This window comes from Macrotis lagotis, chromosome 1 (genome assembly GCF_037893015.1).
Source record: "Macrotis lagotis isolate mMagLag1 chromosome 1, bilby.v1.9.chrom.fasta, whole genome shotgun sequence".
NCBI classification, from domain to species: domain Eukaryota; kingdom Metazoa; phylum Chordata; class Mammalia; order Peramelemorphia; family Peramelidae; genus Macrotis; species Macrotis lagotis.
This window is the reverse complement of record NC_133658.1, coordinates 411,357,520-411,371,219: the sequence shown is the minus strand read 5'-3', so window position 1 is coordinate 411,371,219 and position 13,700 is coordinate 411,357,520. Positions and strand designations below refer to the sequence as shown.

Sequence of the window (13,700 nt, the reverse complement as noted above, 5' to 3'; positions counted from 1 at the left end):
ACATCAACAAAATGTAAAATGAACTACATATTAAGTGGCAGGAAAAAAATTATAATGGATTTGGGATGAAAAATGTAGATGGACAATGAGCAAGTCTCAGAAGTGAAAAGGAGTATTTCTTCTGGAAAACTGAAAAACTGTGATATCAAATTTTCTACAACAGCAAAGACCTATCCTTTGAACACAAATATTTTACTCTTGTTGCTAAATAAAAGTGAATCCAGGAATGCTACCTCTCAAGAAGTAACAGTCAACACCACGCAGAGGGTATTGACTTTTGAAGAAGATTAAAGAATGTCAGCCATGAATTGTATGTCAGGAAGGGAAAATGGATTTGTTATGTGACAAGGAAAATGAACATGTGGAGAAGACTCTACAGATACACTTTAGCTGTTGATAGAAATCAAAGAAGTCCTCAGCATATTGAGTGGATCTCTTGTGACTAACTTGCGTGGACAGGGATTCTGGTTGCAGAAGATGGATAGGCAAGTTTGGACTGTAATGATGATATGTTCTTTTTCAGTGGAACCAAAATATGATTCAGAATTATTCGATGTCATCATTTAATCATTATTTACTTTCTGCTTAATGAGTACAAGCATCTATCAAAATCCTCTTCTGAGCCTTCAGTATAACAAGATGATGACACTGAATTTTGTGGAGGCCACAGCAACAGAGCCAAGCTCCCCAGCAGCTTCTATTTTGGCACATGAAATACTGCATTTTCCCTGTCAGCCAATTTCATAGAAGCTGTGCCCCAGAATATTGATCCTACAGATGTTGGAATATTTGATCACACCAACTCATGAAAAATTTTCAGGTGAACTATTTCTAAATGCATTTTTGTCAGAATGCCTGGATAATGAAATAATGAAATTTTGTGAGTATTAAGTTCTATATAGCATGATCTTCTTTAACAACTGTCTTATTAATTATTCTTATTAAGAATCTCCTAGAATTCCCCTTCCTTTGAAGGAACTGATTCACGAAGAACTTTAGTAGTTAAGATCCACCTGGCATTGCTTTTGGTTATGAAGAGATTGAAAAATTCTTGTTCAATTCAACACAACAATTAGAAGTTTTAGGGTAAAAGATTATAACTATCTGGAGAATATTCCATAGCATTGTTGTCATTGTTTAGCCTTTGCCAAGATCCCAGAGGCTGCTGAGAAAGTCTTTGAAGTCTGTCCATTCTCCACCACTGAGACACACACAGTGGCTATGGTAGACAGGGCTGGTTCTCCATGGTCTTTCACCAGCACCAGCGGCACCTGCCTGGGCCTGTCAGATTCCTCCAGAGCCTATGTTAGGCTGATCTCACTAGCAAAAAGAACTGCAACCAACACCCAAATCAGGCAGCAATTTATAAGACAGTCACATGATATAAGTCAGTGACATGATGATGAGATCAAAATAACCTAGAAAATGCCCCACAAAAAGCAAACACACATACTATCTCTCTCTCTCTTTGAATTATATGTATCCTATGATGGAATAGCCTATGATAAAAACAGGCTTAGAATTTAAGCTTCTTTGTAAAATCTTCTGTAAGAGGATGGTGGAAGTTGATGACCATTATTAAGTTGTAAAGCAGTGGAATGGAATGGACTAAAGAAGTTCAAAGAAAGAATAGTGATAGACTCCACTAAATCAAATAATTAGAATAGCATTTAAAAATGAAACTCATAGTGGAAGAAAGACTTGAAAAAGAAATCATTATTTTTTTGCAAAGAAATCATTATTGACAGAATTCTTAAACACTCTTTTTCTATCAAGAATGGTAGAATGAGGGGGCAGCTAGGTGGTGCAGTGAATAGAGCACCAGCCCTGGAGTTGGGAGTACCTGAGTTCAAATCCGGCCTCAGACACTTAATAATTACCTACCTGTGTGGCCTTGGGCAACCCACTTACCCCCATTTGCTTTGCAAAAAAAAATAGCAGAATGAGCAAATTTGTATTCTAATATCAATGTTCATGATGTAGTGTAGCATAAAGAAGTTGAAATGACTTTTAAGAAGAAAAAAACAATAATTGGCTTAGACCAAGTTTTTTTTGATGCCATTTTGAAACTACTGAGGAACTGAATCTCCAGATATCTGAAATGGAGGAGAATTCCAAAGGCTTATCAACTCTTCTGTATGCTTTCTAATTTCTGCAAATTTTCTCTTGTGCACTTATTGAAGTCATCCATTAAGTATGAACACATAAGGCAAGCTTTCTCAAATTATAGATAACTCCACCTTTCTCTGCAATTGACCCAAGTATTTACTATACTAGTTATCACTAAAGTGTTTTGAAGTTATCTAATTTCCTTATTTACACTCTTACATAAATAAGAACCCTCTAATTCTTGAGGAAGTCACATCTAGTTGAGAAATATGTCTGCTTTTTTCCAGTATTTTGAGTGCACAATCATAAACATTGCTATTACTCATTTTTCTTTTTTTTAGTTTTCAAATTCCTTCTTTCCCATCTTTCCTCAAACAATAAGTAAGAAAAAATGAAAACAATTACATATATATAATATACAAATATATGAAACCATGCAAAATATATAAATAGAAAGAGAAAGAGAATATTTGCTTCATTCTACACTGAGTTTTTCAACAACTCTTTCTGGAAATAACTAGCAGATTTCATCAAGTAGCTGTTATTCAGTCATGTCTGTAACTTCATTTATTTTTTCTGCAGTATTTTTGATCAAATGCTGGGGTGGCTTGTCATTTCCTTTCACACTTTAGTTTACAGATGAGAAAGTTTAGGCACAAAGTCAAACAGCTAGCAAATATATGAACCCTGAACTGAACTTGGGTCTCCTTGACTTCAGGTCTAACCCCTGTATTGAATATGCTACCTAGCTGCCCTTTGGAATTGTGATTGGTCAGGGTTATAGAACATTTCAAAGATGATAATCTTTTCAATATGGTCATTACTGCATGATTTTTTCTTTTGGTTCTGTTCATTTCACCTTACATTATTCACACATGCTTCCCAGTTTTTCTAACACAATTCCCTTCATTTTGCAACAAAATACTTTCCTTTATATACCATAATTTAAGTCATTTTCCAATTGAATGGCTTCTCCCCAGTTCCCAAATATATTTGTACATATAGATCTTTCCCCCCCTTTTTTTTGTTTTAACCTCTTTGGTATACCAACCTAGTAGTGGTATTCCTGGGTAAAAAATTTGCATAATTTTATAGCTCTTTGGTCATAGTTTCAAATTGTTCCTCCAGAATGGCTGAACCAGTTCTTAATTGAAGACCACTGCAGGGACGACTAGGTGGTGCAGTGGATAAAGCACTAGCCCTGGAGTCAGGAGTACCTGGGTTCAAATCCAGTCTCAGATACTTAATAATTACCTAGATATGTGGCCCTGGGCAAGCTACTTAACCCCATTTGCCTTGCAAAGACCTAAAAAAAACCCCACTGCATTAGTGTACTCATTTTTACACATCCTCTCCAGCATTTGTCATTTTTGTTTTCTGTCATATTAACCAATCTGATAGAAGTGAGATGGTACCTCAGCAGTGATTTAATTTGCATTTCTCTAATCAATAATTATTTTGAGCATTTTTTATGTAACTTGATAGCTTTGAGTTCTTCTTGAAACTACCTTTTCACATCTTTTGGTCAATTATTAATTGGAGATTGACTCTTTTAAAAATATAAATTTGAGTCAGTTCCCTATATATTTGAGAAATGAGATCTATTTTGGAGAACCTCATGTAAAAAAAATCCCCCTAGTTTTCTGCTTTTTTCTTCTAATTTTAGTTGCATTTTTTTTCTTTGTGGAAAAACTACATTTATCCATTATGCTTCCCATGATCCTCTATATCTCTCCTCTGTTTCACTTTCTCTTTCTCTCTTGATCTCTATCACTGTTTCTCTTTCTTACTCTCCTCTCCCTTATTCATAGATCTGATAAATAAAATCTTCCTTTCTCCTTAATTTGCTTTTGATATGACCCTTTATGTCTAAAACATATATCCATTTTGACCTTATCTTAGTATATGATTTGAGATGTTGTTTTATGTCTACTTTATGACAAATTGCTTTCAAGTTTTCCCAGAAATTTTTGTCAAATAATTAATTTTTTGCTACTAAAGTTTGGATCTTTGGGATTACAGTGTTCATTTACTCCTATATATTGAGTACCTAATCTATTCTACGGATCTATCACCATATTTCATATCCAATACCACATTGTTTTGATGATTGCCACTTTGTGATATAGTGAGAATTATGGTACAGTTAAGTTGCTTTCCATCATTTTTTCCTCCAATGATTCTCTTGATGGAAATTAATTTCTTTCAAGGAGCCTTCTCTGTTTATATATATATATGTCCCTCTTTCTCCTTGATCTCCAAAACTAGTTTATTTTACTGTCTCCAAATGTGTTTTAAGTGTATCTTCATTTTCTGTGTATTTTAGAGATCACCTAAGTACCATACACCCAGGGATAGTATCAGGTCTAAGTTTTATATCACTCTATTAGTACATACAATGTTCTTTAGCTGGCATATTCTTAAGAAAAGTTGGTAAAAGTGACTAGACCTCTATAAAGGAAAAGTGAAGAACAAAAAGCAATATTTTACTTGGATAGTCTATTGTTTGCAGGATCTGTTTCTTGGCTGTTATCTACCCTTGCAAATATAGAAAATAATGTTCTGTCATATCTTCTGAAATTTTGATTTTCAGAATTTCCAACGCTACAGTATCATGTGTGCCTTGGTTTTTCAGACCTAAAACTTAAAATTTGACTTTGATACAACCCCTGACTGTTCTTTTTTAAATGATTTTAATTACTTCATTTTAACCTGCTTAAATCCAGTGATATATTCTCATTAATTTTATATTTTTTAAATTACAGTGACGTCATTTTTGGTCGATTCTGAATTTAATCATCTCACAAGTTAATATATATTTTTTTAGTTTTTTTTGGGCAAGGCAATGGGATTAAGTGGCTTGCCTAATGTCACACAGTTAGGTAATTATTAAATGTCTAAGTCCAGATTTGAACTCAGGTTCTCCTGACTCTGGGGCTGGTGCTCTATCCACTGGACCACCTAGCTGCCCCTACATATTTTTTGTTAAGAATTTTGAGTAATTTTATTGGTCAAAATAGATAAATTTAATAGAATGACTTTTAGCTAACATATTTTTAGAAAAAATAGAAAATCTTGTTTTAAAAATATATTAATTATATTATATAATTATAATATATTAATTATATTAAATTATATTAAATAAATTATATTAAATGGTTACATTTAATTTGATACCTAATCTTTCTCCTTTTTTAAGAATTAATTCAGGTATTTTCTCCATGATAGGAAAGGAATATTGGCTATTTTGTTCTATCAGTAAAAATTTCTGTTTGTGCCTAGCACACACTAGTCTGTTTATAAGCTTCTAATGATTGATTAGGATCATTTCTTTTCCATTCTCAAGTATTGTATGTCTATCAACTTTCTCCAAGTCTCTCTAATTCCTTAAGGTTTCTTCTCTACTTCCTTAAGGTTTCTTATTTGGATTGAAGAAATATTAATGCTTAGTATTACTAAGGATATTGAAGTTACAGGAATTTTTTAACTTCCAATTTTTTAACTTCCAATATACTTGACAACTGTTAATTTTATGAGAACACTAAATTTGAATCTATTAGAAAGAGAATCTACATTATGTGCTTATTTTCTCATATTACAGTGCCAGAAATAATATTTATCTTAATCAGCTATCACAGAAGTAGGAGTCATTAAATATAATTGTTCTATAATTAGATTTTTTCATCTTTCTTTGGAAGCAATGGGGAGGATTAAAAAAGGGGGAAGGTTCCAAAATTCCTTAAGAGTCAATAAGACACAGCCACCTTGGTGCATGCCCTTATCACCCTATGCCTGGGCAATTTTAATAATTTATTTTTGTTTTGGATTAAATGACTTGCCCAAGGACACACAGTTAGCAAATATAAAGTGTCTGAGGCTGCATTTGGATTATATTTCCCCAGACTCCAGGGCCATGCTCTATCCACTTCACTACCTTACTGCTCCTATAATAATTTACTTGTTGGGTCTACCTGTCACAAGTCTTTCTACTCACCTTTCATTCAGTTGGAAAAGTGATTTTTTTAAGTCTGATGTGCCACCCTTAATAAATAAGCTATAGTGGCTTCCTATCACCTACAAAACCGAGTATAAAATCCTCTGTTTAGAATACAAAGCCCTTCATAAGTTGCTCCTCTACTTTTCTAGTCATCTTATACAACCCTTCAGATTCCTTCCTTTTCAAATAGTCTGCAGTCCAGTGATAGTGACTGCCTTACTGTTCTTCAAACAGGATACTCCATCTCTTGTCTCTGAACATTTTCTCTGGCTGTCCTATAAGTATGGATGCTATTCATCTCCACCTCTTGGATTCTCTGACTTCCTAACAGGTCCTATCTAAAACTGAAACTTCTACAAGAAATCTTTCTGAATTGTCTTTCATTCTTGTGCCTTCTTATTGGTGATTATTTCCAATTTATCCTGTCTAGAAACTATTCATAAGTAGTTGCTGGAAAATTGTGTACCACAATAGACTGTGTGCTCCTTGAGAGCAGGGGTTGTGCTTTTTTCCTTTGTATCCTAATTTCTCTTAATTGGAACTTGGTACAACAGTGGCTTTTAATATAATACATACATACATACATACATACATACATGCATATATACATAAAATGCATAAAAATATTTTGAAATACAAGACTGTAATATTAATATTCTTATAACTTTTAAGGTTTACAAAGTCATTTCCTTGCCTAACTAGCATTTTTGTCCCCGTGTTACCTGTGAAGAAACTGACTCTGAGAAGGTCAGTGATTTGCCCAAGGTCACAGTAAGTGACCCAAGTCTTCTGACTCTTCTGACTTTTCCATTCAGTATTCTTCAAAAGTTCCTATTTACTATTCTAAACGTCCAAATTTCCACCTCTACAACATAAAGTATTAAGTTCATTTTCTTTTTCGTTACATTACTTTCTTTCTGAAAAATTGAAACCAATTTCAAGACACAAAAGAAACAAAGCACCAGTTTCCTTTACAGTTAAGCAACAGAAACAGTCACAATGCTATTATTCTTTATTTATACGGGAAAAACTGCAGAACATCTAGCAAAATTCGAAAAATGTGTAAAAAAGTAAACAATTCAATGCAGGATAGTACACGATGAGCTTTTTTACATCATAAAGTAAGTAACTTACGCAATGTTGCCACATGATGTCGCTGTCCACCACAGAATATCGTGATACAATCTCTTGGTTCTCGAAAAGAGGCTCTGATTTGTCTTTAAAGGATGTAAAGCCATGACAGATGCCGCAGAATAAGACCGAAGGAAAGGGCCACCCATATTTATTTTTATTCCAATATTGGAACCATCCTTTGGAATAAAGCAAATAATCTTGGTGATGATGTTTTCCTGGGGAGGCGTCTTGAGGACTCAGCAGATGCTGCTCTTATTTCTGCTCCACTCATCCTGGGAGGTAGGAAGCGGTCAGGTCCATTACTCGGTGCCGGAAGAAGCGAAACACGGTACGTTTGTGGGACGAATCGCGCAGGATCTGGGGCTGGAGATCGGGGAGCTGGTAACGAGGCTGTTCCGGATGGTGTCTAAGGGTCGCAGGGACTACCTGGAGGTAAATTTGCAGAATGGCATTTTGTTTGTGAATTCCCGGATCGACCGGGAGGAGTTGTGCGGCCACAGTCCTGTTTGTAGCATCCATTTGGAGGTGATAGTGGAGAAACCGCTAGAGGTTTTCCATGTGGAAGTGGAGATCAAGGACATTAATGACAACCCGCCGGCATTCCCAGTGAATGAACAAAGGCTATTTCTTCCCGAATCCAGGTTGTTGGACTCAAGGTTTCCTCTAGATGGAGCCTCAGACCCAGATATTGGATCCAATGCCTTACTTACTTACAGGCTCAGCAACAATGATTATTTTATTCTAGAAGTTAGGTCAAAGAATGATCAAAATAAATTAGTTGAACTAGTACTTAAAAAAGCACTAGACAGAGAGGAAATTCCTGAGCATCACTTAATACTGACAGCCACAGATGGGGGAAAACCTGAACTCACTGGCACAATGCAGCTGCTCATCACAGTCCTGGATGTGAATGATAACGCCCCCACTTTTGAACGATTAGAATACGAAGTGAAGATATTAGAAAATGCAGCCAATGGAATCTTACTTATCAGACTGAATGCCTCCGATGCGGACGAGGGCACCAATCGGGAGATTTTATACTCTTTCAATAGTCGTGCTCCACCTGTGATTAAAGATAAATTTCATATAAATCCAGTTACAGGAGAAATTTCAATTCAAGGACTTCTGGATTTTGAAGATGTTAACTCGTATGAAATTCGAGTTGATGCGACAGACAAAGGGAATCCCTCAATGAATGGTCATTGCACCATCTTGGTCGAAGTCTTGGACGCTAATGACAACATCCCAGATGTTGTAGTGACATCCTTGTCACTACCAGTCAGAGAGGATGCCCCTTCCGGTACAGTCATTGCTTTAATCAGCGTGTCTGACCCAGACGCTGGCGCCAACGGCCAGGTGACTTGCTCACTTTCCCCCCCTGGACCCTTCACGCTGGTGTCCACCTTCAGAAATTACTATTCGCTGGTGCTGGAGGGCTCTGTGGACCGCGAGAGCGTGCCGGCCTATGAGCTGGTGGTGACCGCGAGGGACGGCGGCAAGCCGGCGCTCTGGGCCACTGCCAGCGTGTCTGTGGCCATCGGAGACGTGAATGATAACGCGCCGGCCTTCGAGCAGCCCGTGTACACGGTGTTTGTGAGGGAGAACAACCCGCCCGGCAGTCACATCTTCACGGTGTCGGCGTCCGACCCGGATGCGCAGGAGAACGCGCTGGTGTCGTACTCCCTGGTGGAGAGGCGGGTGGGGGAGCGCCCGCTGTCGAGCTACGTGTCCGTGCACTCGGAGAGCGGGAAAGTGTACGCTCTGCAGCCCCTGGACCACGAGGAGCTGGAGCTGCTGCAGTTCCAGGTGAGCGCCCGCGATGCCGGCTTCCCTCCTCTGGGCAGCAACGTGAGCCTGCAGGTGTTTGTTCTGGATGAAAACGACAACCCTCCTGTGGTTCTGCCCCCTCACTCCGGGTCCGGGGCAGGTGGCGTTCCAGTAACTGAGTTGGTGTCCCAGTCGGTGTCAGCGGGCCACGTGGTGGCCAAGATCCGGGCGGTTGACTCGGATTCTGGGTACAACGCGTGGCTGTCTTATGAGTTGCTGCCTGAGACGGGCGTGGGTCGCGGCCCTTTCCGCGTGGGGCTGTACACTGGTGAGATCAGCCTAACACGGGCTCTGGAGGAATCTGACGGGCCGAGGCTGATGCTGCTGGTGCTGGTGAAAGATCATGGAGAACCCGCCCTGTCCACCACAGCCACTGTGTGTGTCTCGGTGGTGGAGAATGGACAGACTTCAAAGAGTTTCTCAGGGGCGTCGGGGATCTCGGCAAAGTCTGGCGTGGGGAAAGAGACAGCGCTGGTGGATGTGAATGTGTATTTGATCATCGCCATCTGCTCAGTGTCCAGCCTGTTGGTTCTGAGTCTACTGTTGTACGTGGCACTTCGGTGCTCGGCTCCTCCACAGGCCTCCTATGGGCCTGGCAAGCCCACACTGGTGTGCTCAAGTGACGTGGGGAGTTGGTCTTACTCTCAGCAGCGGCGGCAGGTTTGCTCTGGAGAAGGGTCTGCCAAGAACGACCTCATGGCCTTCAGCCCCAACCTTCCTCCTTGTCCTGTTTCTGGGGAAAGAGGTCAGAAACAAGAGGCTGTCCTGGATAGCTCAGGGAAGGTAGGTGACTACTGATTATGCATTTTAATTTTTGTTTATGTGCAAATTACTGTTTTCCTCAAAATCTTTGACAATTCTTATGGCTCTTTATTAATTATTTAATTACTTTTATTATATTACAATTATTAATTATCTTGAAAATTTTTAATTTTCTCTCTTCAAATTATGTCTTCCATTTCCTCAGTGACCCTTTAAGATTTTGTAAATGCTTTTTTTCCTCTGCCTTTTCTTCTTCCATTTCCTCTGGTCATATTCTCCTCCTTTTAGTTACAACGGCAAGAAAATGGTAAGTTTCTATAGAATTCTTCTTCTTTCTAATTCCCATGACATCTATTTTTTAAGAAGACCTACATAACTAAATGCATCATTAATCTGAATTACATCTTTTGCATCACCAAGGTTTAAATTCAATTACATTTTAATATCCAGGAAAAAATATATAATTGATATAAGATAAAAATATAAATGGATAAGGAATGGGTCCTAGAAGTTAAAAGAAGAATAATATGTGTTTCATCTGAAGAAGTGCAAAGCACTTAACTGATTCCAAACTTCCCACAACCATAAAAACCTATCTTTTGATAGTATTGCTGACTAAAAATGAAATCAGGAATGCTGCTACCTCTCATGAAGTAAAGGTAAACACCAGACAAAGGGTAATTAAAAGATGAATTAAGGGTGTGAGCAATCTGAAAACATAACCAATGATGACCTCTAAAGAAGAAGATTAAAGGATGGCATCAATGAATTATATGACAGAAAGAGAAAATGAACTCATCATGGGACAAGGAAAATGGATGACAGATGGACTGGTCGTCAGGCTACTCCACTGATAATTTTCTTTTTTCAAGGCAATGGGGTTAAGTGGCTTGCCCAAGGCCATTCGGCTAGGTAATAAGTGTCTGAGGTCGGATTTGAACTGAGGTACTCCTGACTCCAAGGCCGGTGCTCTATTCATTGCGCCACCTAGCCGCCCCCACTGATACTTTTGAATTCTCAGTCAAAGGAGACCTCCAATATGTTGGGTGGAACCCTTGTAACTGACTTGTGTGGAGAGGGATTCTAGTTGCAGGAGATGGGCAGGTATTGATAGATTGATAGGTTTTTCTATTATTGATAAGACCTTGGATCCATTTAAATGTTTGATTTGGACTCTTGGGGGTTTGAACTCTTGGTGATTATGTCACATCTTCATTGGAGATAAAAATATGCTTCAAGGTTATTCATTGTTATAATTCAATCATTATTTACTGTCTGCCTAATGGATACAACCATCTACCAAAGTCTTGTTCTGAGCCTTCAATATGGCAAAATGGTGGCCTTGAATTTTGTGAAAGTCACATAATACAGTCAAACTCCTCAAAAGCTTCCATTATGGCATATTAATCACTGAATTTCCATTGTTGTTCAAATTCACAGAGGCTTAGCCCCAGAATGTTTATTTTCAGGCAGTGAAATATTTGAGCATATCAATTTATGAAAAATCTTCAGGTTAGGGCAGCTAGATGGCATAGGGGATAGAGCACCAACTGTGAAATCAGTAGGACCTGAGTTTAAATCTGGCCTCAGACACTTAATATTTAACTATGTGACCTTGTGCAATTCACTTAACCCCATTCATTGCCTTGCAAAAAGCAACAAAAAAGTCTTCAGGTGAAATATTTTATTTATATTCATTGATGGAATGCCTGACTGATAAAATTTTGGGAATATTAAGTTCTACATAACATCATCTTCTTTAAGAACCCCAATATTAATAGATATCCTAGAATTCCCATGCCTTTGGGGAAACTGATCCATGAAGAGCTTTAGTAGTTAAGATACATGGCAGTACTCTTGGTTGGGAAGAGACTGATAAATCCTTGTTCAATTCAACACACGTATTAGAGGTTTTTAGAATAAAACATAACCATCTGAAGAATATTCCATAGTACCATTTCTGTTACTATTGTTTATTTCCTAAACATTTTTTACTTATGCAATCAATTACATGATGAGGAGATCAAAATAATCTGGAAAATGCCTCAGATCAACTACATACTTTTTCTCTTTGAATTATATGTGATGCATAGATAGAGCAGATTCTCCATAGGTTTAGAATTTAAGCTTCTTTCTAAAATCTTGTGTAAGACGATGTGGAAGTTTTAACTGATAAAACAGTGAAAAACAATTTACTAAAGAATCTTACAGAAAGATTGGTGAGATTCAATTATGTCAAATTATCAGAATGGTAATTAAGAGTGCAAGAAACTCAGTGCAAGAAAAAGATAAAAAAGAAATTATTATTGATAGAATTCTTCATCACAGAGAGTGAAATGAGCATCCAAATTACAGATGTACTGTAGCATAAAGAAGAAAAGATAACATAAAGGAATGAACAATTGAACTAGAGACCATGGGTTTTTGTTGTTGTTGTTGTTGTTGCTGCTGCTGCTGCGTTGTTGTTTTGCAAGGCAATGGGATTAAGTGACTTGCCCAAAGTTACATAGCTAGGTAATCATTAATTGTCTGAAGTGGAATTTGAGCTCAGGTCCTACTGACTTCAGGGCCAGTGTTCTATCCACTGCACCACCTAGCTGCCCCAACCATAAGTTTTTTTAATGCCATTTTGCTGCTTTTGAGGATTTTAATCTCCGGATATCTGAGAGGATACTAAATGCTTATCAATTCATTTGTATTCTTTTTAATTTATGAGAAATCTCACATATGCACTCACTGAAGTCATTTATGATGAATGCACCAAGTAAACCTTCTCAAATTATGTTATAGATAATTCCATCTTTACCTCCAATTAATCAAATATTTATAAGTGTTTACTATGTAACTAGTAAAACCAAAGTATTTTGAAGTTATCTAACTTCCTTATTTAACACTCTTAAATCCTGAGAAAGTCACATCTATGTTAACTGAAATGTATGAGTTTCTCTTTCAATATTTTGGGTACACAATCACAAACATTGCTATTGAAAAAATTTTATTTTCAAATTCTTTCCTGCCCATCTTTCCTTCCTGAATCACAATGAGAAAGGAAGAAAATTGAGACCAATTAAAAATATTTTTAATCATGCAAAATATGTTCCCTCATTAGTCATGTCCATTAAAATAGAAATCAAAAGAAGAAAATATATTTCATTCTACACTGAGTCCTTCAGCAATCTTTCTGGAAATGGCTAGCATGTTTCATCATGTTGTGGTTGTTATTCAGTCATGTCTGTAGCTTCATGTCATTTTTCTAAGGTTTTCTTGGAAAAATATTGGTGTGGTTTGTGATTTCTTTCTCTTACACAGTTTATAGATGAGGAAACTGAGGCAAACAGGGTTAAGTGACTTGCCTAGGGTCACACAGCTAGTGAATATTGGAAACCAGATCTGAATTTGGATCTCCTTGACAGCAGGCCTGGTTCCTCTATTGAATGTGCAATCTAGCTACCCTTTGGAATTGTTACTGGTCAGGGGTTGAGTCAGAGTTTATAGAGTCTTTCAAAATTAATAATCATTTCAATATAGTCATTATTATATATATTTTTCTTTTGATTTTCTTCACTTCACTTCACTTTATATTATTTTATACAATTCTTCCTTTTCTGAAACCATTCTCTTCATTTTACAGCAAGAAATACTCCTCTCATTCATATACTATAATTTGTTAAGTAATTTCAAATTGAAGGGCATTTCCCTAATTTCCAATTTTCTTTAGATTACCAAAGGAGTTGTTATTTTTATTATTTTTTTTTTAGTTTTTGCAAGGCAGTGGGGTTAAGTGGCTTGCCCAAGGCCACACAGCTAGGTAATCATTAAGTGTCTGAGGTCTGATTTGAACTCAGGTACTCCTGACTCCAGGGCTGGTGCT

The 13,700-nt window shown here is 37.3% G+C and overlaps 1 protein-coding gene across 4 annotated transcripts in view; it reads left to right on the top strand.

The window, feature by feature from the left end:
• Positions 1-13,700, top strand: part of LOC141506235 (protocadherin alpha-8-like) — a 300,051-nt gene that overhangs the window by 46,924 nt on the left and 239,427 nt on the right. The window contains exon 1 of one of the 4 annotated variants that reach the window (XM_074212798.1): positions 5,316-9,850. The exons of the other annotated variants lie outside the window; for them this stretch is intronic. Within the exon in view, the coding sequence (XP_074068899.1) occupies positions 7,445-9,850 (2,406 nt within the window). The 5' untranslated portion in view covers positions 5,316-7,444. Of the gene's footprint in view, positions 1-5,315; positions 9,851-13,700 lie in introns of those variants that run through there. 4 annotated transcript variants of the gene reach the window in all.